Genomic DNA, 23,127 nt, shown 5'->3' with positions numbered 1-23,127 from the left:
TGATCTGCTTCTAATATGTGGATAAAACCTTACTGTTAATAATTCTGTATTAGCAAAAGTTTTCTCATTATGCTTATCTTTTAATTTTTACCCTGTTTCTTTAATAGGAAAAAAGTTTTACCACTCTTTATTTTTTTAGGTTTTCAGATTCAAAGACTCCTTTTCAAGAAGAATTGACTACTCGGGTATCATCTCCTGTATTTGGAGCTCCCTCTAACGTGAAAAGTAGTTTAGGTTTGAATACAAGTTTGTCCCCTTCTCTTTTAGAGACTGGGAAAAAAACCCATCTGAAAACAGTGCCCCTCAGCAATACTTCTGCTCCTGGACCAGAGAAACCTAGATCAAAATCTGAAGATGGAACCCTCATCACACATCATCTTCTTGGGACTGAAGTGAACAAGATCCCTAGTCAGTCATCTTCTAATAAGCAGATGCTTATAAATAAAAATACAAGTGAACCCATAAGTGAGCAGGGTAATATTGGTCACAGTAAAGATACTGATAGAGATAAACATGTGGTACCCCTGAAGTCACTGGGAGGCAGAACCAAAAGGAAGAAAATTGAGGAAGAAAGTGAAGATGAAGTAATCTGTCCCCAAGCCTCCTTTGATAAAGAAAATGCTTTTCCTTTTCCACTGGATAGTCATTCTTCCATGAATGGAGACTATGTGATGGATAAACCTCTGGATCTGTCTGATCGCTTTTCAGCAATCCAACGTCAAGAGAAAAGCCAAGGAAGTGAGAACTCTAAAATCAGATTTAGGCAAGTGACTCTCTATGAGGCTCTGAAGCCCATTCCAAGGGACCCTTCCTCAAGCCGCAAGGCCTTGAGCGGGAGCTGTGGGCTAACCAAAGACTCCCCAGAAGAGCCCTGTTTACAGGAGTCCCTTTTCCAGTCCTTGAGTAAATCTCCAGATAATAAAACACTGTTACAAATAAAGGAAGAAAACCCAGTATTTAAAATCCCTCTTCGTCCACGTGAAAGTTTGGAGACAGAGAATCTTTTTGATGACACAAAGGTATGTGTTCAATATTCAAAGATTTTGATTAAAATGGTAGTTTGTGATTTTTCCTAGATGCTAATAATTTTTTCTGTTTTAGGGTGCTGGTTCTCATGAGCCTATAAAGATAAAAACCAGATCAGTCCGTGGAGCATGTGAAGTTGCATCAGTTCTTCAGTTAAATCCATGTAGAATTGCTAAAACAAAATCTCTACAAAACAACCAAGGTATGTAAACTATAAATAGCATTTCTACTCTCTTTTTAATGAATTTATATTGAGTATTGTAATTTATTATTTACATTCTTTTGATAGATTTCATTGTTTCTGGAAAAAATAGTTTATCTCTGTGTGTTTCTGTGTTTATAGCACAGTTCTTACTGGTTTCACCTTAAAATTTTCCTGTTCTTCTACTTTTTGAAAAAATAAATTGATTTTAATAAATTGATTAAATAAATTGATTAAATCTTTAATAACCTACTTTTATAGGTGATTTTATAGATTTAATTCTTTTATGTAGTTGTTTCTTGTTTTCTTTACAAAAAGAAAGCTTTAAAAATTTAAACTATACAGATTTTTAAAATATAAAAAGTAGAAATTTATCATCCAAACCTTGTTCCTCACCGTATAGATAGCCAGTCCTTTTTTTGTATTTACATATATATATCTCTTAACTAGTTGTATATACAAATTTATATGGGTTTTTAAACTTGTTGTTTGAAAACATTGTTTGCCCTTTCATAATTTTGCTGTGTTTTGAAGTCTTCTTGGTTTTTTTAGCTCCCAAATATTTCTGTACTTCATATGCAGTATTTATTCCATATTGGAAACATTCCTTCATCTGCGTTTATTTTCCTTTTTTCCTGAAGTTCATTCTTTAGTAATTCTTACAGTGAGGGTTTCAGTCTCTATATGAAACATTTATCCCTGAATTTTTTTTTAATCTTTTTGTTTTTATTTTTATTTTTTCCGTGATTGCTCTAGGGATTATGGTATACTTACTTAACCTTTCACAATCTACTTTTGAGTTTATACTGTACCACTTTATGCTCTATAACTGTACCTTATGTAGTTGTCATGTATATTAATGTACATTGAAACCTCCTCCAGTGTTAGTTTTAACTTAAATTTTTTTTTATTGAAATAAAAATCAGTCATTAAAGTGTACAATTTGGTGGTTTTATGTAGTCACAATTGTGTCACCATCACTGTACTCTTAGGTTTAGAACATTTTCATCACCATACAAAGAACAGTACCTGCTTGCTAGCAGTCACCCTCCATTTCTCTCTCGTCTTCCTCAGTCCTAAGCAGCCACTTAATCTACTTTCTGTCTCTATAGATTTGCATATTCTGAAGTATTCATATAAATGGAATTGTACAATATGTGATATTTCATGACTTCTTTCACTATTTCAGTTTTTTCACTGTTACAAGTAATGCTGGTTTGAACATTGATATATAATTTTGTGTGGATGTAAGTTTCATTTTTCTTGAGTTATACCTAGAAGTAGAATTGGTGGGCCACATGCTAACTCTGGGGCTTCCCTGGTGGCTTAGACGGTAAAGAATCTGCCTACAATGCGGGAGACCTGAGTTAGGAAGATCCCCTGGAGGAGGGCATGGCAACCCACTCCAGTATTTTTGCCTGGAGAATCCCCATGGACAGAGGAGCCTGGTGGACTACAGTTCACGGGGTTGCAAAGAGTCAGACAGGACTGAGCGACTAAGCACAGCACATGCATGCTAATTTCTTTTTCCAAAGGAGCTACATCAGTTTGTATTCCTACCAGCAGCATGTGAGAGTTCCTGTTTCTCCATATTCTCACCAACACTTGTTTTCATTGTCCATCTTTTTGATTCTAGCCATCCTGTGGGTGTGAAGTTATTAATATGTCTCAACTGTGCTTTTGGTTTGCCTTTTCTTTGATGGCTAATGATGTTGAGCTTCTTTTCATGTGCTTACTGGCCATTTTCATTTTCTTTAAAGGATTGTCTATTCAGATCCTTTGCTTATTCTCAGTCAGAGTAATTGTCTTATTATTGAGTTGTGAGAGTTCTTTATGTATCCTCACTGCAAGTCCTTTATTAGACACATGATTTGGAAATATTTTTCTCATTCTGTGAGTCCTATAATGTTTTAAAGTGATGAGAATTTTAAAAATCTGTTTTTAATTGTGTGTTTTTTTCTCCTTATCTAAGATGTATCCTTTGAAAATATCCAGTGGAGTATAGATCCAGGAGCAGACCTTTCTCAGTATAAAATGGATGTCACTGTAGATGATACAAAGGTGAGGTAGAAAGTAGAACCAGAGCCCGTGTGGTTATTCCCATGTGTTGTTAGTCACCCTGCCCCCCGATTCATTCTGTGACCTTGAGACAGTCACACACCTCCTATAACCTTCATATATTTATTCAGAAACGTACAAAATAATAACATTTATTTTCCAATTTTATGGTATTTTTGAATGGGTAATAATACTTTCTGACTTTTTAGAGACATTTGCTGAAAAATACAGTTTTAAAATAATGTCAAATGCTAATTACATATTAAATAACTTTATTTTTTATCAAAGTAATCTATTGTATGCATTGATTAACTTAACATACCTTCAAGAAGTAAATTTCATTTTTCCTAGTTGGCTGTTTCTTTAAATGCTGTGTATTTTCTTTTGAGTTAAAATTCATAGCAGAAATTATTTTTTGGCTTGTATTTAGGTTCTACATAGTTTGAGAAGTTCTCTTGCACATGGTAGCATATTAATAAAATATTTAACAGTTGCTAGAGTAAGAGAAAAGGAAAGATATAAGCATCTGAATGCAGAGTTCCAAAGAGTAGCAAGAAGAGATAAGAAAGCCTTCTTCAGTGATCAATGCAAAGAAATAGAGGAAAACAACAGAATGGGAAAGACTAGAGATCTCTTCAAGAAAATTAGAGATACCAAGGGAACATTTCATGCAAAGATGGGCTCGATAAAGGACAGAAATGGTAGGGACCTAACAGAAGCAGAAGATATTAAGAAGAGATGGCAAGAATACACAGAAGAACTCTACAAAAAAGATCTTTACGACCCAGATAATCACGATGGTGTGATCACTGACCTAGAGCCAGACATCCTGGAATGTGAAGTCAAGTGGGCCTTAGAAAGCATCACTATGAACAAAGCTAGTGGAGGTGATGGAATTCCAGTTGAGCTATTCCAAATCCTGAAAGATGATGCTGTGAAAGTGCTTCACTCAATATGCCAGCAAATTTGGAAAACTCAGCAGTGGCCACAGGACTGGAAAAGGTCAGTGTTCATTCCAATCCCAAAGAAAGGCAATGCCAAAGAATGCTCAAACTACAGCACAATTGCACTCATCTCACACGCTAGTAAAGTAATGCTCAAAATTCTCCAAGCTAGGCTTCAGCAATATGTGAACCATGAACTTCCTGATGTTCAAGCTGGTTTTAGAAAAGGCAGAGGAACCAGAGATCAAATTGCCAACATCCGCTGGATCATGGAAAAAGCAAGAGAGTTCCAGAAAAACATCAATTTCTGCTTTATTGACTATGCCAAAGCCTTTGACTGTGTGGATCACAATAAACTGGAAAATTCTGAAAGAGATGGGAATACCAGACCACCTGATCTTCCTCTTGAGAAATCTGTATCCAGGTCAAGAAGCAACAGTTAGAACTGGACATGGAACAACAGACTGGTTCCAAATAGGAAAATGAGTGTGTCAAGGCTGTATATTGTCACCCTCCTTATTTAACTTATATGCAGAGTACATCATGAGAAACACTGGGCTGGAAGAAGCACAAGCTGGAATCAAGATTGCCGAGAGAAATATCAATAACCTCAGATATGCAGATGATACCACCCTTATGGCAGAAAGTGAAGAGGAACTAAAAAGCCTCTTGATGAAAGTGAAAGTGGAGAGTGAAAAAGTTGACTTAAAGCTCAACATTCAGAAAACGAAGATCATGGCATCCGGTCCCATCACTTCATGGGAAATAGATGGGGAAACTGGAAAAGGCAGAGGAACCAGAGATCAAATTGCCAACATCCGCTGGATCATGGAAAAAGCAAGAGAGTTCCAGAAAAACATCTATTTCTGCTTTATTGACTATGCCAAAGCCTTTGACTGTGTGGATCACAATAAACTGGAAAATTCTGAAAGAGATGGGAATACCAGACCACCTGATCTGCCTCTTGTGGAAACAGTGTCAGACTTTATTTTTTTGGACTCCAAAATCACTGCAGATGGTGACTGTAGCCATGAAATTAAAAGACGCTTACTCCTTGGAAGGAAAGTTATGACCAACCTAGATAGCATATTGAAAAGCATAGACATTACTTTGCCAACAAAGGTCCGTCTAGTCAAGGCTATGGTTTTTTCTGTGGTCATGTATGGATGTGAGAGTTGGACTGTGAAGAAAGCTGAGTGCTGAAGAATTGATGCTTTTGAACTGTGGTGTTGGAGAAGACTCTTGAGAGTCCCTTGGACTGCAAGGAGATCCAACCAGTCCATTCTGAAGGAGATTAGCCCTGGGATTTCTTTGGAAGGAATGATGCTAAAGCTGAAACTCTAGTACTTTGGCCACCTCATGCGAAGAGTTGACTCATTGGAAAAGACTCTGATGCTGGGAGGGATTGAGGGCAAGAGGAGAAGGGGACAACAGAGGATGAGATAGCTGGATGGCATCACTGATTCGATGGACGTGAGTCTGAGTGAACTCCGGGACTTGGTGATGGACAGGGAGGCCTGGTGTGCTGCGATTCATGGGGTCGCAAAGAGTTGGACACGACTGAGCGACTGAACTGAACTGAGACTAATCCATAGCCATCAAGAAGTCAAATTTGACTTACGAACTTTTCAGTGAACATTGATGTTCATTTCTGGGAAGCAGATTAGGGAAGAAAGGAAGCTTCAGGGATTTTGGTAATATACAGTTCTCTCTTCCTTGGCAGCAGTCCTTTTCCTGGACTTGAGAGATGATGCTTGTATATCAAAGATAATACATTAGGTTTAAATGCCTGTAAAATGTAATATATCTATATTCCTTTGAGTAAAAGTAAATATTACTTAATGCTACTAAAGTGTAAGTGTGACACTTAAAAAATGGTTAAAATGGTAACATTTATGTTACGTATATTTTTACCATCCCCCCCCCAAAATAACTATAAGGTCATAAAGGGATAACAGTTAAAATTTTGAATTTTTAAACATTTATTCAGGATGGCAGTCAGTCAAGATTAGCAGGAGAGACAGTGGACATGGACTGTACGTTGGTTAGTGAAACCATGCTCTTAAAACTGAAGAAGCAAGAGCAGAAGGGAGAAGAGAGTCCAAGTAAGATTTGTGTTTGTTTTTGTTTTTGTTTTTTAATTTTAATACAAAGTGGAAGGAAGTTTATAGTCATACCATTGCACTGAAGAGCATAAATGACCTTTTCACCATAAACCAGTTTTTCCCCTGTTCTACTAATAGTAGACTTCTCTTTAGTAAAGGTTAGTTTCCATATTTCAGCAAAAAAAAAAAAACTTTAGTAAAAATAATTTTTATTTTCAAAAGAATTCAAGTTGTGTCCAGGGGTCAGCAAACTTCAACCAGCTGCCAGTTTTGTCAGTAAACTTTTGCTGGAACCCAGCCTCACTCACTTGTTTAATTTATTGCCTACGGCTGCTTGTGTGACAAGGCAGCAGAATTGAGTAGTTTCTGCAGAGACCTTATGGCCCCACAGGCCTAAAATATTTACTGTCTGACCCTTTAAGAAAAAGTTTCCTGATCCCTCGTTAAGATAATTTTTTCATAAAAGTTGTAAAGGGAATATTGAGAGTCCTGTTTTAGAAATATTATTTTCCAAAGCAATTTGATAAGGAGAAAAAGGGGGGATTCTGCTGAGAAGTATTAGTTGTTCAGTTGCTAAGTTTTGTCCAACTCTTTTGAAAAGTATTAGTACAGATTTGCAAATAAGCAGTAAACTCAGACTAATAGTGTATATGATGAGTGATTCTGCCATTTTCTTTTTCTGTAGAAAAGATTTGGCTAAACTAGGGGTCTACAGCCCTTTGTAGTAAGAAACTGATAATTCTTTATGTAAAGCCTTGATTTTCTGAAAGCGGTGGGAGCGTGGAAGGATTGGGTTGGCACCACCTTAGCAATGTTTCTGACTACAGAGGCATGTGACACGAGACAACTAGACTGAATAGTTGTCACTCATCGCCCTCACGTGATGAACAGTTAGGACCTGCCACATCGGGATGCAAGGCTAAAAGCAGAGGCATTTCCCAATGGTCCTCTGTTAGAAACTGAGGACACTCAGACTGTGTGTGCATTTCCTGTATTCTGCTGCGAATTCTCCAATCTGCCTGCTCGGGGTCCCAGGTCTTGTTCTTGCTTCTTATAAAATGCCTTATTTCTCACTGCAGTAAATGCAGTAAACGAGAGAAAATTTTAACAGCCTTTTCCTTAATTCTTTGTTCTTTAGTAACGAATAATTATCTATACAATCAAATAGCTGGCTGCCTACAGTGAAAAGGACAATAGTTATTAAAAGGAGAACCTTAACAGTGATTTAGTCCTTTTATAGTGAATGACACATAACTTTTTTCTTAAGAAGATGACTTTGCTTTTAAGATTATTTTGTTCCTGGTACCAGTCTGATGTTTTCCTATTTTGTAGAAAAGGGCAAAACTAAAGTATGGCAGCTTTGGCTTCTAATTTATCTAGCTAATCTAAGAAGATGATAGCTTCCCAAATATATTTGAAACAAGTAACTTATGAAGGTGAAATTAGAACTTAAACTAATGAGTGGAGATAATTTTGGCTAAATAAGGCATAATGAATACTGTTGCTGCACAGTAGGTCACTCCAGTAAATCAGAGGATTAGAACAATAACAATTTTTTTTATCTTTCATAGTTTCTGTGCCTGAGGAATTCAGGAAGGGCTGGGCTGGGTGGTTCTATCTCAGGGTCTCATACAGATGGTGGCTGGAGCTGGAACAGCAGAGAACTAGACAGATGGGAGACTCTTGGCTGCTCTCTCATCATTCAGTCTCAGGGTTTCGCCATATAGTCTTTACATGTGGGCTAGTTTGAGCTTCCTTACCGCACAGAGACTAGGTTCCCAGAGTAAGCATCCCCAAAGAGCAGTGTAGAAGTGCACAGCATTTTGATGATCTGGACTCAGTAGTTGCTCAGTAGGAGTGCCACTGTCACATTTATAAGAACAGCAAGGTGGGATAGGAGATATTGTTGAGCCCGTACTTAGGAAAAAACAGTCTGCACATTTTACCCATAAGGTAGATTTTTTTCATACTTAGAATTGATGAAATATAAACTTAAAGATGAAACATACCATTAAATGATACTGCTAATATTCAATTCAAAAAAAAATTTTTATATCTGTGTTCAACTTATTAGATGCTATGATAGATATATATCCTTATATATCAAAAAAGAATGTAGTCCGTCCTCAAGCATTTTACAGTCAGAAGTCAGCAACAAAAAGAAATCAATAAATCATTAACGTACTATGATTTATTGACAGCATATACAGAATGCTTTGGGAATGCCTAGTGCACAGGAATTATTTTTACTAAATTTGATCCTCAGAATGAAAAATGAACAAATGTTTCATCATTCAGTAATTATGGAGACACAATTCTATATCAGGAACTGGAGCAAATAGTAAACAGAAGTACCTGCCTCTTATGGAATTTACATTGTAATAGGGGAGAAACAAGTATTGTGTGCTAGATGATGGTACGTGCTGGAGAAAGATAAAACAGGGTGAGGTGCTAGAGCGTCTGCACTGGGGGAGGTGGCTGGTAGTGATTATATAGAGTGATCTTGGCAGGTTCCAGTTTTGTCACATTTGTTAGCCAACTGAATTTCTCTATTTTTGGTACACTGGTGTTTTAAAAAATGTGATTATACAGTGGAAATGTATTAGGTTGGCCCAAAAGTTCATTCGGGTTTTTCCATACCATCTTACAGAAAAACCCAAATTTTTTGGCCCACCTAACAGTACTCTGAAGATGAAATTAGCATTTGCATATCAAATATGGAATTGAATTCATTATTTCTATAACACTGAACTACCAAGTGTTCATAATAATGCAAGAAGATACTTTTCTGGTACATTAGAAAAATAAAGAACTAAACAAAACTTTATAGAGGTTTTTATGTCAGTTATTTATACACAGTTTATTTAAACTTCATATTTATCACCGTTTATTATGCTGCATTTTCTCTTCCTCACAATTCCTTTGGTAGTTCCTTTTGGTTTACTATGAATTATACATGAGCTGATAGAAAAATATGTTTTAACATTTATAATGACAGTAACAAAAAAACCAGCATTCTCGTCACATAAATAAAGGACAGTTGAAGGCATAACATTAAAAACCTTTGGAAATGTACAGTAATTACCCAGACTTGGGGTTTATTCTTGCCTAATACACATCTAAATTATTTTGTGGCAGTTCTTACAAGTTTCTGTGTATTAGTCTACCTAGAAAGCAAAACGCTTACTTGTGGCCTAAGCCAATGCTCTTTCACACAGATGGAGAAAGAAAGATGAATGATAGCTTGGAAGATATGTTTGATCGGACGACACATGAAGAATATGAGTCCTGTTTGGCGGAGAGCTTCCCCCAGGTAGCAGATGAAGAGAAGGAATTGTCAACTACTACAAAAAAAACAAACAGTAAGGCAGTTTTCTTTCAAATTGTGTTTTTTTCCCATTACACTGAATTTAGTAAAGTAAGTTGTCAATCTTATTAACAGAGGCCTAATGAGGTATCTTAACAATTAAAACAATGTTTATTGAATAAATCTTTTTTCAGTTTTTTTTAAAGATAATTTCAGATTAATAGAAGAGTTACCAAAAATAGTTCAGAGGGTTATGCTTCAATGAAAAGAAGATACTTGAATGGCCAGTAAGCACATGAAAAGCTGGTGAACACTCTTGAACATCAGGGATGGTGACAATACTTCACATCCACAGAAGTGGTTGGATAACATGTGTCTCTAGCAAGGGTGAAGAGCAGCTGGAACTCTCGCATTGCTGATGGAGTAGAAAATTGGTTATACTTTGGAAACCAGTTCAGCAGGGGGCTTTTTAAACAGCTTTATTGAGGTCAGTCAGTTTTTTGTAAAGTTAAGCATATACCTGTGTTGTGACCTAGCAATTCCACTGCTCAGTATATACCCACAAAAAATGAAAACATGTTCATACTACTTCACAACAACAACTACTAGACTCAGCAATGTGGATTAGTCTCCAAAATTTGTTGGGCTAGACAAATGCAAAAGATGGAGAAGAATATATGGTATATCATCTCGTTGATATGAAGTTCTAAAACAGACATAACTAAGCTACAGTGATAGAAATTAAATGAGTGACTGTAGGGGAGGGAAGAGACAGAAGAGAATGTTCTTGTGCATGAGAGACAACAGAATAGGAAACTTGCGTGGACATGTTCACTATCTTGATTTGGGTAGCAGTTACACTGGAATATACACTAGTCAAAATTCATCTCAGTGCACTTAAAATAAGTATATGTAAATTATGCCTCAGTAAAGTAGATGGTTTTAAAGTCTTCAGTGGTTTCCCAGTGCACTTAAAATTCAAACTCCTTCTTTTTTGGCTCCCAAGGCCCATCATAGTCTGGTACCTGCCCACCCAACATCTAACCCTGCCCCCGTCTTTCCCAACAGTTCCCTTTTTTGGCAGATTAATCACACTGTCCTCCTTTTACATCATATAATATACCAAACTTTTTGCCATTGAGGACCTTTATGTAGAACATTCACCATTCGTATTCTTGTCATGACTGACTTCTCTTTAATCATCAGTTATTACCTGAGATATTCAGGTAGGCTTAGCTGTCTGCTTGCTTAATGTTTGTTTCCCTCAGTTCAGTTCAGTCGCTCAGTCGTATCTGACTCTTTGTGACCCCATGAATCGCAGCACGCCAGGCCTCCCTGTCCATTACCAACTCCTGGAGTTCACTCAGACTCACGTCCATCGAGTCAGTGATGCCATCCAGCCATCTCATCCTCTGTTGTCCCCTTCTCCTCCTGCCCCCAATCCCTCCCAGCATCAGAGTCTTTTCCAATGAGTCAACTCTTTGCATGAGGTGGCCAAAGTACTGGAGTTTCAGCTTTAGCATCATTCCTTCCAAAGAAATCCCAGGGCTGATCTCCTTCAAAATGGCCTGGTTGGATCTCCTTGCAGTCCAAGGGACTCTCAAGAGTCTTCTCCAACACCACAGTTCAAAAGCATCAATTCTTCAGCGCTCAGCTTTCTTCACAGTCCAACTCTCACATCCATACATGACCACAGGAAAAACCATAGCCTTGACTAGACGAACCTTTGTTGGCAAAGTAATGTCTCTGCTTTTCAATACGCTATCTAGGTTGGTCATAACTTTGCTTCTAAGGAGTAAGCGTCTTTTAATTTCATGGCTGCAGTCACCATCTGCAGTGATTTTGGAGTCCAAAAAAAGAAAGTTTGACACTGTTTCCACTGTTTCCCCATCTATTTCCCATGAAGTGATGGGACCAGATGCCATGATCTTCGTTTTCTGAATGTTGAGCTTTAGGCCAACTTTTTCACTCTCCACTTTCACTTTCATCAAGAGGCTTTTTTTTAGTTTCTCTTCACTTTCTGCCATAAGGGTGGTGTCATCTGCATATCTGAGGTTATTGATATTTCTCCTGGCAATCTTGATTCCAGCTTGTGCTTCTTCCAGCCCATTGTTTCTCATGATGTACTCTGCATATAAGTTAAATAAGCAGGGTGACAATATACAGCCTTGACGTACTCCTTTTCCTATTTGGAACCAGTCTGTTGTTCCCTGTCCAGTTCTAACTATTGCTTCCTGATCTGCATATAGGTTTCTCAAGAGGCAGGTCAGGTGGTCTGGTATTCCCATCTCTTTCAGAATTTTCCACAGTTTATTGTGATCCACACAGTCAAAGGCTTTGGCATAGTCAGTAAAGCAGAAATAGATGTTTTTCTGGAACTCTCATGCTTTTTCCATGATCCAGCGGATGTTGGCAATTTGATCTCTGGTTCCTCTGCCTTTTCTAAAACCAGCTTGAACATCTGGAAGTTCACGGTTCACGTATTGCTGAAGCCTGGCTTGGAGAATTTTGAGCATTACTTTGCTAGTGTGTGAGATGAGTGCAATTGTGCGGTAGTTTAAGCATTCTTTGGCATTGCCTTTGGGATTGGAATGAAAACTGACCTTTTCCAGTCTTGTGGCCACTGCTGAGTTTTCCAAATTTGCTGGCATATTGAGTGCAGCACTTTCACAGCATCATCTTTCAGGATTTGAAATAGCTCACCTGGAATTCCATCACCTCCACTAGCTTTGTTCGTAGTGATGCTTTCTAAGGCCCACTTGACTTCACATTCCAGGATGTCTGGCTCTAGGTGAGTGATCACACCGTCGTGATTATCTTGGTCGTGAAGATCTTTTCTGTGCAGTTCTTCTGTGTATTCCTGCCACCTGTTTCCCTCATGCAGTGTAAATTCCATGAGGACGGCAGACCTGGCCTCCCTGTTCTACATTGGCACAATGCTCAGTAAATTTTCATAATTTGAACAGATGATAGCAATTAGCTATTTGAGTCTAGACAACTTGAAATTCAGGTCCCTGGGCTTTCATTCTTATTCTGTCACCAGTTTTCTAATAAAATTTTAAAATCATTTTATTTCCTATTTATCAACTACCTTAAAGTCACATTATAAAAATCAACAGTACTAATAAGTGTACAGATTAAAACCTATCTTATTATTGTCATTTGGAGCCAAATGATAATAGGCATCTGAGTAGTTCTTTTAAAGTCTAAAATACTTTTATGGTTATGATTTTCATCCCTTCAGTAATTCTGAGGTGAGATAATCAGCACTCTCCTTATTAGGCAGATGAAAAAGAAAGGAAAGAATTCATTACAGAGAATTTAAACTAATTGCCTAGGGCCTAGAGTCTGAAATCCAATAAAAACAGATGTTTTGGCATATGTCTTTTCTCCCCCCCGCAAAAAAACCAAATTACTTTTCAGTAAGTTCTACATTAAGTTTGTGGTATGCTTGTTTTGTTTACAGCTCCTGGTGATAAACAAGATAAAGTCAAACAGAAAGCATTTGTGGAGCCATATTTTAAAGGTGATGAAAGGTATGTTGGCCTTGGTTAATACCAGCAATATGATTGGAAGTACAAAAGAACTATCTTTGTCAGAACATCTCTGAACTGTGAAAATTGCTACTTTGGTTAAAATAGAATGCATATTATTTACCTTCCGACCATAACAAAAATGGAACTCAGGTATAAAAAATGACAAATTTTTAAAATAAGGAAGTCTTTTTTTACCATTACATTCTTTTTTGAATGGTGGTGACAGTTATTTTTTCTGCTCTCTTATAACATACTTTATTCTTACCCTATTTTATTGTGAACTTTATTTGAACTTCAGGAATTTGTTGAATACTGTAACTTGGGCTTCCCTGGTGGTGACTCAGCTAGTAAAGAATCCTCCTGCAATGTGGGAAACGATTCCTGGGTTCGATTCCTGGTTGGGAAGATCCCCTGGAGAAGGGAATGTCTACCCACTCCAGAATTCTGGCCTGGAGAATTCCATGGACTGTATAGTCCATGGGGTCGCAAAGAGTCGGACACGACTAAGTGACTTTCACTCACTAACTGGGTGGCAGACCTTAGGTTTGTGCTTCAGAGTTATTTTAGGAGAATTTTTAAATCTTAAAAAAAATTTAAACAGAAACAGATGAGATTCTGAGCAAAGGACATGACTAAATTCTGTATAAACTTAAGAGTCCATAAACTTTTTGAAAGAAAATATAGTTGTAGCAATATTGTTTTATCACTTCTTTCTCAGTCTTCCTTTTTAAGTTCACTGTTGATCCATAATTGAGAGTTGTTGGATTTAAGCACAGTAAGGACCTAGAATCTTACACGTTTTGAAATAGAGCACTTAAAGCTTTCCTTTGAAGAACAGCACTGCCAACTATCAAAATACCTTAAAAGAGTAGATGTGATACCCACAAGTCATTTTAAAATATCTGTTTTTTTGACTCAGACTGATTAAATTCACTGGGGTTATTTCTATTATAAACAAATTATGATGTTACATAAGTCTTCGCTTACTTATAAGTTTGGAGTTTTCTATATTGGGCTTCTTAAAGCAGGATACAAGTATATTAATAAAGATTCCTGATTGCTTTTTCTGACCAAAGTACCGCATACCCATTAATCCATAATACCTCAGTAGCTTTGACCCTTCCTGGGTTTCCAGTGGTTCACGGTAGGATCTGATCCATTTAAAGTGGAAGTGTTAGTCACTCAGTCCAACTCTCTGCAACTCCATGGACTGTAGCCCACCAGGCTCCTCTGCCCATGGAATTCTCCATGGCAATAATACTGGAGTGGGTAGCCATTCCCTTCTCTGGGGCATCTTTCAGACCCAGGGATCAAACCCAGGTCCCCTGCACTGCAGGCAGATTTTACCATCTGAGCCACCCAAGCACAAATGATAGCTGTGCCTAACGTTTTGAGAATTTAAGGTGGACAGAAGCAACAAAAGAAAGTGTTAGAGAAAACAGCAAATTACATGCAGACAAATGAATCTGTTCTTTGGGGAGAAGCAGGTTAGCCCTGATACCTGGTTTCATAGTACTAGAAACTGAGTTACCAGAGGCAGTGGTCTCTCTCAGTTATGTTACTGAATACCAGTTACCGAGTTTAATAATACAGCATTCCTTTTTAATTAGGTTGTTTTATATTTTACCACACAACCTAATAACTAATTTCAGCCAGCCAGAGGCAAAAATAGGAAGTAATAGTTATCTTTTTCAGTTAGAAAAAAGTATCTGTAAAAATACCTGATATGTAGTAGGCACTTAATATTTTAGTGAAGAGAGAATGAAGAAATGCTTTTGTCTCTCACATACTGAGGAAGCATTTCAAATAAAATGAATGAATGGGGATTATTTTTCCTTTGGATGCTCACGTTTGCTAATTTAAAATGTAAGCCAAAGGTCTCTATAGTAACAGATAAATTTATTTTTTCCCCAGAGAGACTGAATTACAAAACTTTCCTCATATTGAGGTGGTTCGGAAAAAAGAAGAGAGAAGAAAATTGCTTGGACACACATGTAAGGAGTGTGAAATTGTAAGTACAAATGTAAACTCTGTCATATGGGGTTTCTTTGAAGTTATGACTTCATGTGCATGATTTTAAAATCATAGATATAAACCATATTTGTATCTAGAAACAAGCTTGAGCCAAGAATAACAGAGTAAGTACATAGAGTATACAGACTGGCTGGGACCTGAGAGAAATGGAGAGAAAAGCCTCCATTTCTCTTAGAGTCTCTGTAAGCGAATGAGGGGCCTCAGTACTGGTTCTTACTTCCAGCTTAAGACATTTACGCTGTTTGTTTTTTCTCTACTTATTTGTATTTCTTTTAATTTTTTCCCCTCATGTTATATTATAGTGGAGACTTTAATACATATACTATTGGGGAAATTTTCGATATTTCAGTCAGAAACTTTGCTGTAATATTTTTTACTTAAACACCAGCACTCTCAGGAAATGAGGTATACTCATAATTGTTTTTCTAAATAACCAGTACAACCATAAGCTCTTTTTTTTCTTCTCTAAACATTTTCCTTTCTAAAAATACAATGAACAGATTCCACTCCATCCTTAGAACCCACCTGCATTTCCCTTGTTTACTTTGGGTGTCTTGGACTAGATGTGTACCTTGAAGTAGATTGTACTAATTGTCCTGTTACTGAAGAGTCCTAGGCAGGTTCTGTGTTTTTCCGAAACTTGCAGTTTTGTTTCTTCTTTTTGTTTCTTCCCTTGCTGTCCTTTAGCTGTTGGATACTTGTTTCCAGCAATGTATTTATTTCCCCCTTCAATTTTATTTTTAAAAACTATAGCTAGAAAATCTCATGCACAGAGGAGCCTGGTGGGCTGCAGTCCGTAGGGTCACACAGAGTCGCGCGTGACTGAAGTGACTTTGTCTGCGTGCACACACATACACACAAGCACATTAAAGTTATGTGTGAATAGGTTACAGTGCAGGTAAGCATTTGGTGAGACAAATGCTCTCATAAACTCAAGTGAGAGTGTAAATTGAGATCACTAATTTGGAAAGCAGTTTAGAGATAACAAACAAATGTATCGTATCATGAGTTTTCATAATACAAATTGAATATATCATGATTTCTTACTAAGGAATGTGATCTATACTAACTGAACCTCCAGTTTTTATAACTAGAACTAAAATTACCAATTAGAAAAGATTCTTTCACTGGAAACTCTTACTTTCCTTCTCAGAAATCATTTTTTTTTTGTGCTGTTATCCAGTGTCTGAAAACATTGTTTCATGCGTTTTATTCTTTTTTTTTTTTAGTTTTTTAATATAGAGGGTAAATCTGTTCCCTGTTATTCCTTCATGACCAGGAGTCAAAGTGCCAGCCACATGTATCTAAATACTGTCTGTCTGCTTACAGTTCTGAAATATTTCCTATTTCATATTCCATGTGAAATATTCAGTGAACATGCAATACACATGTGGCTGTGTAATAGTCACCTCAAATTTCACATCATAAAGCGAGCATACACTTTCTACCTCCAGTTCTCAGACCTTACCTCTGAGCCTTCTATATGTCCATTCTCCTAGTTGTTTAAACCAGAGATCTTTTAGGTATCTTCTTTCATCTGTCATATCTCAGTAATGGATCTATCAGCAAATCCTATTGATTGTCTGTTCAACACAGCAATAAATGGTCTCTTCTTCCAAATGATCTTCTTAGAATAAAAGTTAAATCACGTCAGTCTTCTGCCCAGAATCCTTAAATGTCATCTCCTCTAAGAAATGAAATCAAAGCCCTTATCAAGGACAACAAGCTCACACCCCATGTCCTCTCTGACTTCATCTTCTGGCGCTCTCCCACCTGCTCGCTGTGTTACAGCCACCCTCGCCTACTGTTGTTTCGTCTGTGTGAAAGAGAAATATGTTAAAAACCTTCACTTAAAAAAAAATTCTGATCCTAGTCTGCCACTTGCAATAGGTGATATCTTTGATAAAATATCACTTGGATTTTCAGTTCCTCAAGTGTAAAACAGAATTAGCTGGATTGTGTGATCCAGTCATCTGTGTTTTATCAGACTTTACACCATTGCTTTGTTTTCTTTGGATCTAGAGCTTGAAGACCTGTATAGTTTTCACATAGAAGTTTTATCTTTCTTTGCACGAAGTTTAGGTTCTTTTTGGTCACAGTTGCAAAAAATAATATGCCTTTGATCCTAATTGATAGATGTAGTTTAAAAGAGCAAAGTCATGAAGCCTACAACCTTCAAAGCTTAACTTTTATTTTAAAAAATAGTGAAAGGAAAATCACTTCAAAACATACGCTATATCCAAATAACAGTTGAGAAATGTGCTGTTCAGAGCACAGGCCTTGGCTTTTTTGTTACTGGTCTGAGAAAAATTAATAGTTTGTATGTATGTAATAGTTTGTATGTAGCTATACCACTGAGCACACTGACTGTAAAGTTCAGCTGGCTTTTTTTTTAGTTGTAGTACTATTGATGAAGGATACAGTATGTTGCCTTACACTGTGATACAAGCCCTCTTCTTTGTGGAGCAAACATTTCACAGACCACTAATTATTATCAGTAATTTATAGGTAGTAATTTACTGGTAAGTGGTATAACTTACTAATATTATCCATAGGAATTCATTTTCCTTAGCATGCTGAATAGTAGTTTTTTTAGCTTCTGGTTTTTAATCAGTAAGCATAACACTCCATTTATTATTCCTCAGTGGAAAACCTAACCAGTTTTATTACCAGTATTATGCAGATTTTCCAGCAGAAGAAAGAGAAAAGAAGTTGGCTTCCTGCTCAAGACACCGATTTCGCTACATTCCACCCAACACACCAGAGAATTTCTGGGAAGTTGGTTTTCCTTCTACTCAGACTTGTATGGAAAGAGGTGAGAGTATAGCTTATGACATTTTGGAACTTTTAAAAAAAATACTGTGTATAATATATATACCCAAGTCTAAACATTAAACTTTTTCTTCATGGTTCTCTACCTTCTGCTATAAGTTGAGAGCCAGTTTTGTGGCACAAATACAGTATCCTAAAGATAAAAGGCTTACGTTTAACTCTTCAAATAACTTCATTGGAATCATTGTTTACAAGCATGTTAATGAACTGTGTATGTGTTACCCTGCTTTTTTTAGTCATTCAAATTTAAGAAAGTAATTTCTCTTCTGTCTAGTCATCAAAATGACTTTTAATAAAGTAACTTTACAAAAGTTGCCAAAGTTACATTGTTGAAAAGCATCTTTTTTTTTTTAAGAGGCTGCTGTGAATTTGGATGTTAAAACTTCACTTATCAAGAATGCTAGTTATTTATAAACCATATTTGAGTAAAAAAGACTTTTGTTTGGGAAACTGTTAACATGCAACTCACTCCTTCAAATACAGCACTTACATTTAATAGAATCGAAGAACATATGCAGCTTTAAAGCTCCAGGTTTCTTAGCCGTAAGAAGCTTTTCCAAAAGATGCAAAGTCTATTACAGCTGTTACCATACTTGCACTTTCCCTTTTAGCAGGTCCTCTTCGACGTGATGTCTCTGCTTGCTCATCAGATAGAATTAGTCTGGATAGAGCCTGTGTTTGAGAACCTATCAGGGTATGGCAGACACAGTCCTCCCTGAAAACTACATCATGGAGGAGACACCCTTAGGAGAATCAAATAGTCTGAAGAGTATAGGAACCATGTCATCGCATCTAATAGCTACTGGAAAAAAGTCTTCTTGAAAAGCACCTAAATTTATCCTAATATATAACACTTGTCCCCATTTGCACCCAATGGGAGGTAGAATAGGAAAGTGCCGAACAGCCCCAGTTCTGGAGTCAGATGTTGGCAGAGTCGCCACTCACTTGCTTCCCAGCTCTAGGAACTTGAGCGAGTTATCGGACTTCCTTGGGTCTCCATAAGCTCAGCTGTGAAATACGCGTAGTGGAAGCTACTGCAGAGGACTATGAGTTATCCCAGACAATGTTGTATACAGCACACTTGATAAATGTCTGCTGTTATTTTTAGTACAAATGAGAAAGCTGATGCTAAGTCATTCATCATCACAAGTGGCTAATAGAAAAATCATGTGAACTTAAAAGGCATGACATGAGACAGATGTTGACTGGATATATGCTAAAATATGTATGTTGCAAATATAGTCTAAATTTGTGATTTATTTTTAAGGTTACATTAAAGAAGACCTTGATCCTTGTCCTCGTCCAAAAAGACGGCAGCCTTACAATGCAATGTTTTCTCCAAAAGGCAAAGAGCAGAAGACATAAATGTTGAAGCAAAAACAGAAGAGAGGACAATTTTCTTTTTAGTTATTTATAGTTAAAGTTGGTGTTAAACATTGATTTTTTTTTTTGATCTCCTGTAAACTGGTTTATAAATCATTTTTCTATTGAACGTGTTTTTAAATGGCATTTACTCATCACACAGACAACTATTTAAAAATGTGGATAAGTTTATGTTGTATTTTCTTGCTTTTGCACCTTGAAAATAACAAGGGGCTTTTATTTTGCACTCTAAATTAAGAGTTGTTCATTACTTTATTTGGTAATATGTAATTACAATTTTGAAAATACATTTGTTGTAGTCTGATTTGTTTCCTCTCTTCTTTTTACTCCATCTTCCCTTGCTGTTCACATTCAGCAGTGACTTCATGTTAACATTACAGATTTTTATTCTCCTATGTAGATCATTTTAATCCCCAACTTTCAAGTCTTTTTTAAAATGCTAAATTTTAATATTCCTTTAACTTTTCAACTTGAAGTACTGTTCTGTTGGAGAAGGAAATGGCAACTCACTCCAGTACTCTTGCCTGGAGAACCCCATGGACAGAAGAGCCTGGTGGGCTGCAGTCTATAGGGTTGCAAAGAGTCAGACACAACTAAAGACGTTTAGCATGCATGCACACACTGTTCTGTAGTGAAGTCCTTTCAAAGTGACCACAGATAACTTTCTTTCCTTTGCCATGTATTATAGATTAACATCCTCTGATCATAATACTCCAGCCTCATCTTCCTCATTGATCAGGGTTTTCATGTGAATTAAATGACATCAGTTTTATGTTTTCACAGGGTTAGAAATCACTGATATGTAGTATCTACTTATATGCTAGACCCTCTTTGTACATTGTTTGGCTCTGAATGTGATCTTAGTTCTTTTTATAAACAGCTCTATCATAGCTTCTATTCAGCACTTCTCTTCTCTTCCCTTCCCAGATTGTTTATCCTGTGTTTGATTTTTGTTCTCTGCTGGCAGTCAACTAATCTCTCCCAATAATAGCCACTCACTGGTCACCTACTATATGCCAGGAACGGTGCTGTACTCTTCACATAGTTTTTTTCTTTTAATCTTCAAATAATCTTGTGAATGTATGAATCAATACTAAGCTGTAAAAAAAAAAAAATCAACCCCCAAATCAGATTAAATAACAAATGACTAGTTTTTTTTTCTCATGTTGAAAAGTGTGGAGATCAGTGGTCCAAAGCTGGTCTGTGCCCTCGTGGTGGACCCAGGTTTCTTCTGGCTTTCTGCTGTTTCATTCTTTATATGTGGCCTCCATCCTTTTATTAGTTATGCCACCTCTAGCATCATGTCCATGTTCTAGGCAGGTACAACAGAAAAGAAAAAAAGCACACATCATTTGTTTTTGTCCCTCTTTAAAAAGTTTTCCAGAAGGCCCTTTCCAGTGACTCGGCTACCTCTAATAACAGGTGAAGTTCAAGCTCAGGGTTGCCTGATTGAAGAATCAGCTTGTTTAGCGCTTCTGACAGGCGGGAGTCAAAAACACCCGAGTGGGAACAGGGCACCACAGGATGAGCAGTTACAGCTGTATGCGTCTAGTGATTTGGTTTTTTAAAAGGTAACATAAGCAGAGACAATAGGAGATTGTCTGCTTGATAGTGGCTTGATAGCATTCCAACCCCTTAAGCAGCATTTTTCATTTCTCCTCAGTTACCCTGTGAGATTGGGAAAGCTGAGGTCTCTTTCCACTGTTGATCAGCTCTACCTTTAAATGAAGTAACAGACATTTTTTAAAAACACTTGTCACATACATTTAAATGGAGAAGTGCAGTTTGGTATTTAATATGTATGAAAAGACTGTCTTCATTTGTAAAGCATCATAGATGTTAAACAGTATTTTCATACAGACATGTATCAATCACTGTATGTAGTTACATAGTTTCAAGTTGCCCAGTGAGCTTTTCAAAGTTGAAGACCTGTGATTTAAACCTTTGAAAACATGCAAAACCTCTGTTGGCACTTAAAATTAGATTAACACCTTTCCTGCCTTTGACAGGCATTCTGATTTAACCATCTGAAACCTAAGGTTGTCAGAGGTAGCAGTCTAAATGAGTTAATCATGGTACCCAGATACATAGAGAAGATAATAACATGCTACCTAGAGAAAAGAACGAGTGAAGCAGAAGAATATTCCTAACACCTTTCATGTACTGAAAAATTTCCCCAAATCCAACTGGAAAGGCAGCTATTAGTAGGCTTAACATATTCGTAAGTCAATTTAAATTGCATCTAGCTTATGTATTTAAAAAATCAGAGAACATTCTTAAGCCCTCTAAAACAACTCTGAAAGACTGCAAAGATTTTTCCCTTAGGTCGTCTTTAATTCATAATGTAATTGCCAAAAAGAAATAGTGTTGCAAAAAGCTATTACATAACACTGGTAGGTTTATATAGCATCACCGACTCAGTGGACATGAATTTGAGCAAACTCTGGGAGAAGGTGGAGGACAGAGGAGCCTGGCAGTTCATGGGTTTGCAAAGAGACACAGTTTAGTGACTGAACAACACGTTGCTTAAGCATTCATCAAAGCACTTTTATCTTTACCAGGTATAATACATACAAGTATTGCTACTGCTACTGCTGCTAAGTCGCTTCAGTCGTGTCCGACTCTGTGCGACCCCATAGGCGGCAGCCCACCAGGCTCCCCTGTCCCTGGGATTCTCCAGGCAAGAATACTGGAGTGGGTTGCCATTTCCTTTTCCAGTGCATGAAGGTGAAAAGTGAAAGTGAAGTAGCTCAGTCCTGTCCGACTCTGAGCGACCCCATGGACTGCAGCCTACTGGGCTCCTCTGTCCACGGGATTTTCCAGGCAAGAGTACTGGAGTGGGGTGCCATCACCTTCTCCAACATACAAGTATTAGAATCAGGCAAATCTTGACAATTTTTTTTTCCAATGGAGCAAGTTTTAAAGAACACACCTGAGAATCAGTTACTCCTGACACCCTAACAAGCATGAGTTTAATTCTGAAAAATGCCACTTCAGAATAGGCATTTAACTCAAGTTTTACCATTCAGGTGTGTATTCTCAGCAACCCTAGCAGTTTAAAACATCTCAAAATCTTTCTCTTTGCTGAGTTGATGTTGTTAGAATGGTTCCTTAGAAAACTGAAGTGCCCTTGCACTTGGATTCTTTACTATGCACTTAAGGAATTAGTGAAGAAGTTGTCTGCTGTCAAACCAGCAGAGGCCACAAGAGAGCTATTTTTGGAAAATAATGGGACCTACGGGCTGAACACTCATAGAAGAAAATTTATAGGCTAAATAGGATATATAAATTAGAAAACTTTGGTACAGTAATGCGAGCTCACTTAGCAAAAAGCTTTCAGCATAGTTGATGTTGATTAAACCAATGACAGGCAAATAATTCATGGTCCTGACAAAAAAATAACAAACATGTACTTACTAAGATCATGGCATCTGGTCCCCTCACTTCATGGCAAATAGATGGGAAAATAGTGGAAACAGTGAAAGACTTTATTTTGGGGGGCTCCAAAATCACTGCAGATGGTGACTGCAGCCATGAAATTAAAAGATGCTTGCTCCTTGGAAGAAAAGCTATAACCAACCTAGACAATGTATTAAAAAGCAGAGACGTTACTTTACCAACAAAGGTCCATTTAGTCAAAGCTTTGTTTTTGCCAGTAGTCATGTATGGATGTGAGAGTTGGACTATAAAGCAAGCTGAG

General features: G+C 37.2%; 1 protein-coding gene across 3 annotated transcripts in view; it reads left to right on the top strand.

Moving 5' to 3' along the window:
• The window catches only part of RBBP8 (RB binding protein 8, endonuclease), an 83,118-nt gene extending 62,738 nt beyond the window's left edge, over positions 1-20,380 (top strand). For 2 of the 3 annotated variants that reach the window (XM_070361648.1, XM_005898881.3), the window contains 9 exons: positions 140-1,019; positions 1,102-1,228; positions 3,201-3,289; positions 6,221-6,335; positions 9,554-9,697; positions 13,109-13,178; positions 15,093-15,189; positions 17,886-18,027; positions 19,312-20,379. In XM_070361648.1, the coding sequence (XP_070217749.1) occupies positions 140-1,019; positions 1,102-1,228; positions 3,201-3,289; positions 6,221-6,335; positions 9,554-9,697; positions 13,109-13,178; positions 15,093-15,189; positions 17,886-18,027; positions 19,312-19,409 (1,762 nt within the window). In that variant the 3' untranslated portion in view covers positions 19,410-20,379. Of the gene's footprint in view, positions 1-139; positions 1,020-1,101; positions 1,229-3,200; positions 3,290-6,220; positions 6,336-9,553; positions 9,698-13,108; positions 13,179-15,092; positions 15,190-17,885; positions 18,028-19,311 lie in introns of all 3 variants that reach the window. The other variant, XM_070361649.1, reaches the window with a different exon arrangement.
• The last annotated feature ends 2,747 nt before the right edge of the window (positions 20,381-23,127 follow it).

Source organism: Bos mutus, chromosome 24 (genome assembly GCF_027580195.1).
Source record: "Bos mutus isolate GX-2022 chromosome 24, NWIPB_WYAK_1.1, whole genome shotgun sequence".
NCBI classification, from domain to species: Eukaryota; Metazoa; Chordata; class Mammalia; order Artiodactyla; family Bovidae; genus Bos; species Bos mutus.
The sequence above is the reverse complement of the archived record's forward strand: the minus strand, read 5'-3'. Positions and strand labels throughout refer to the sequence as shown.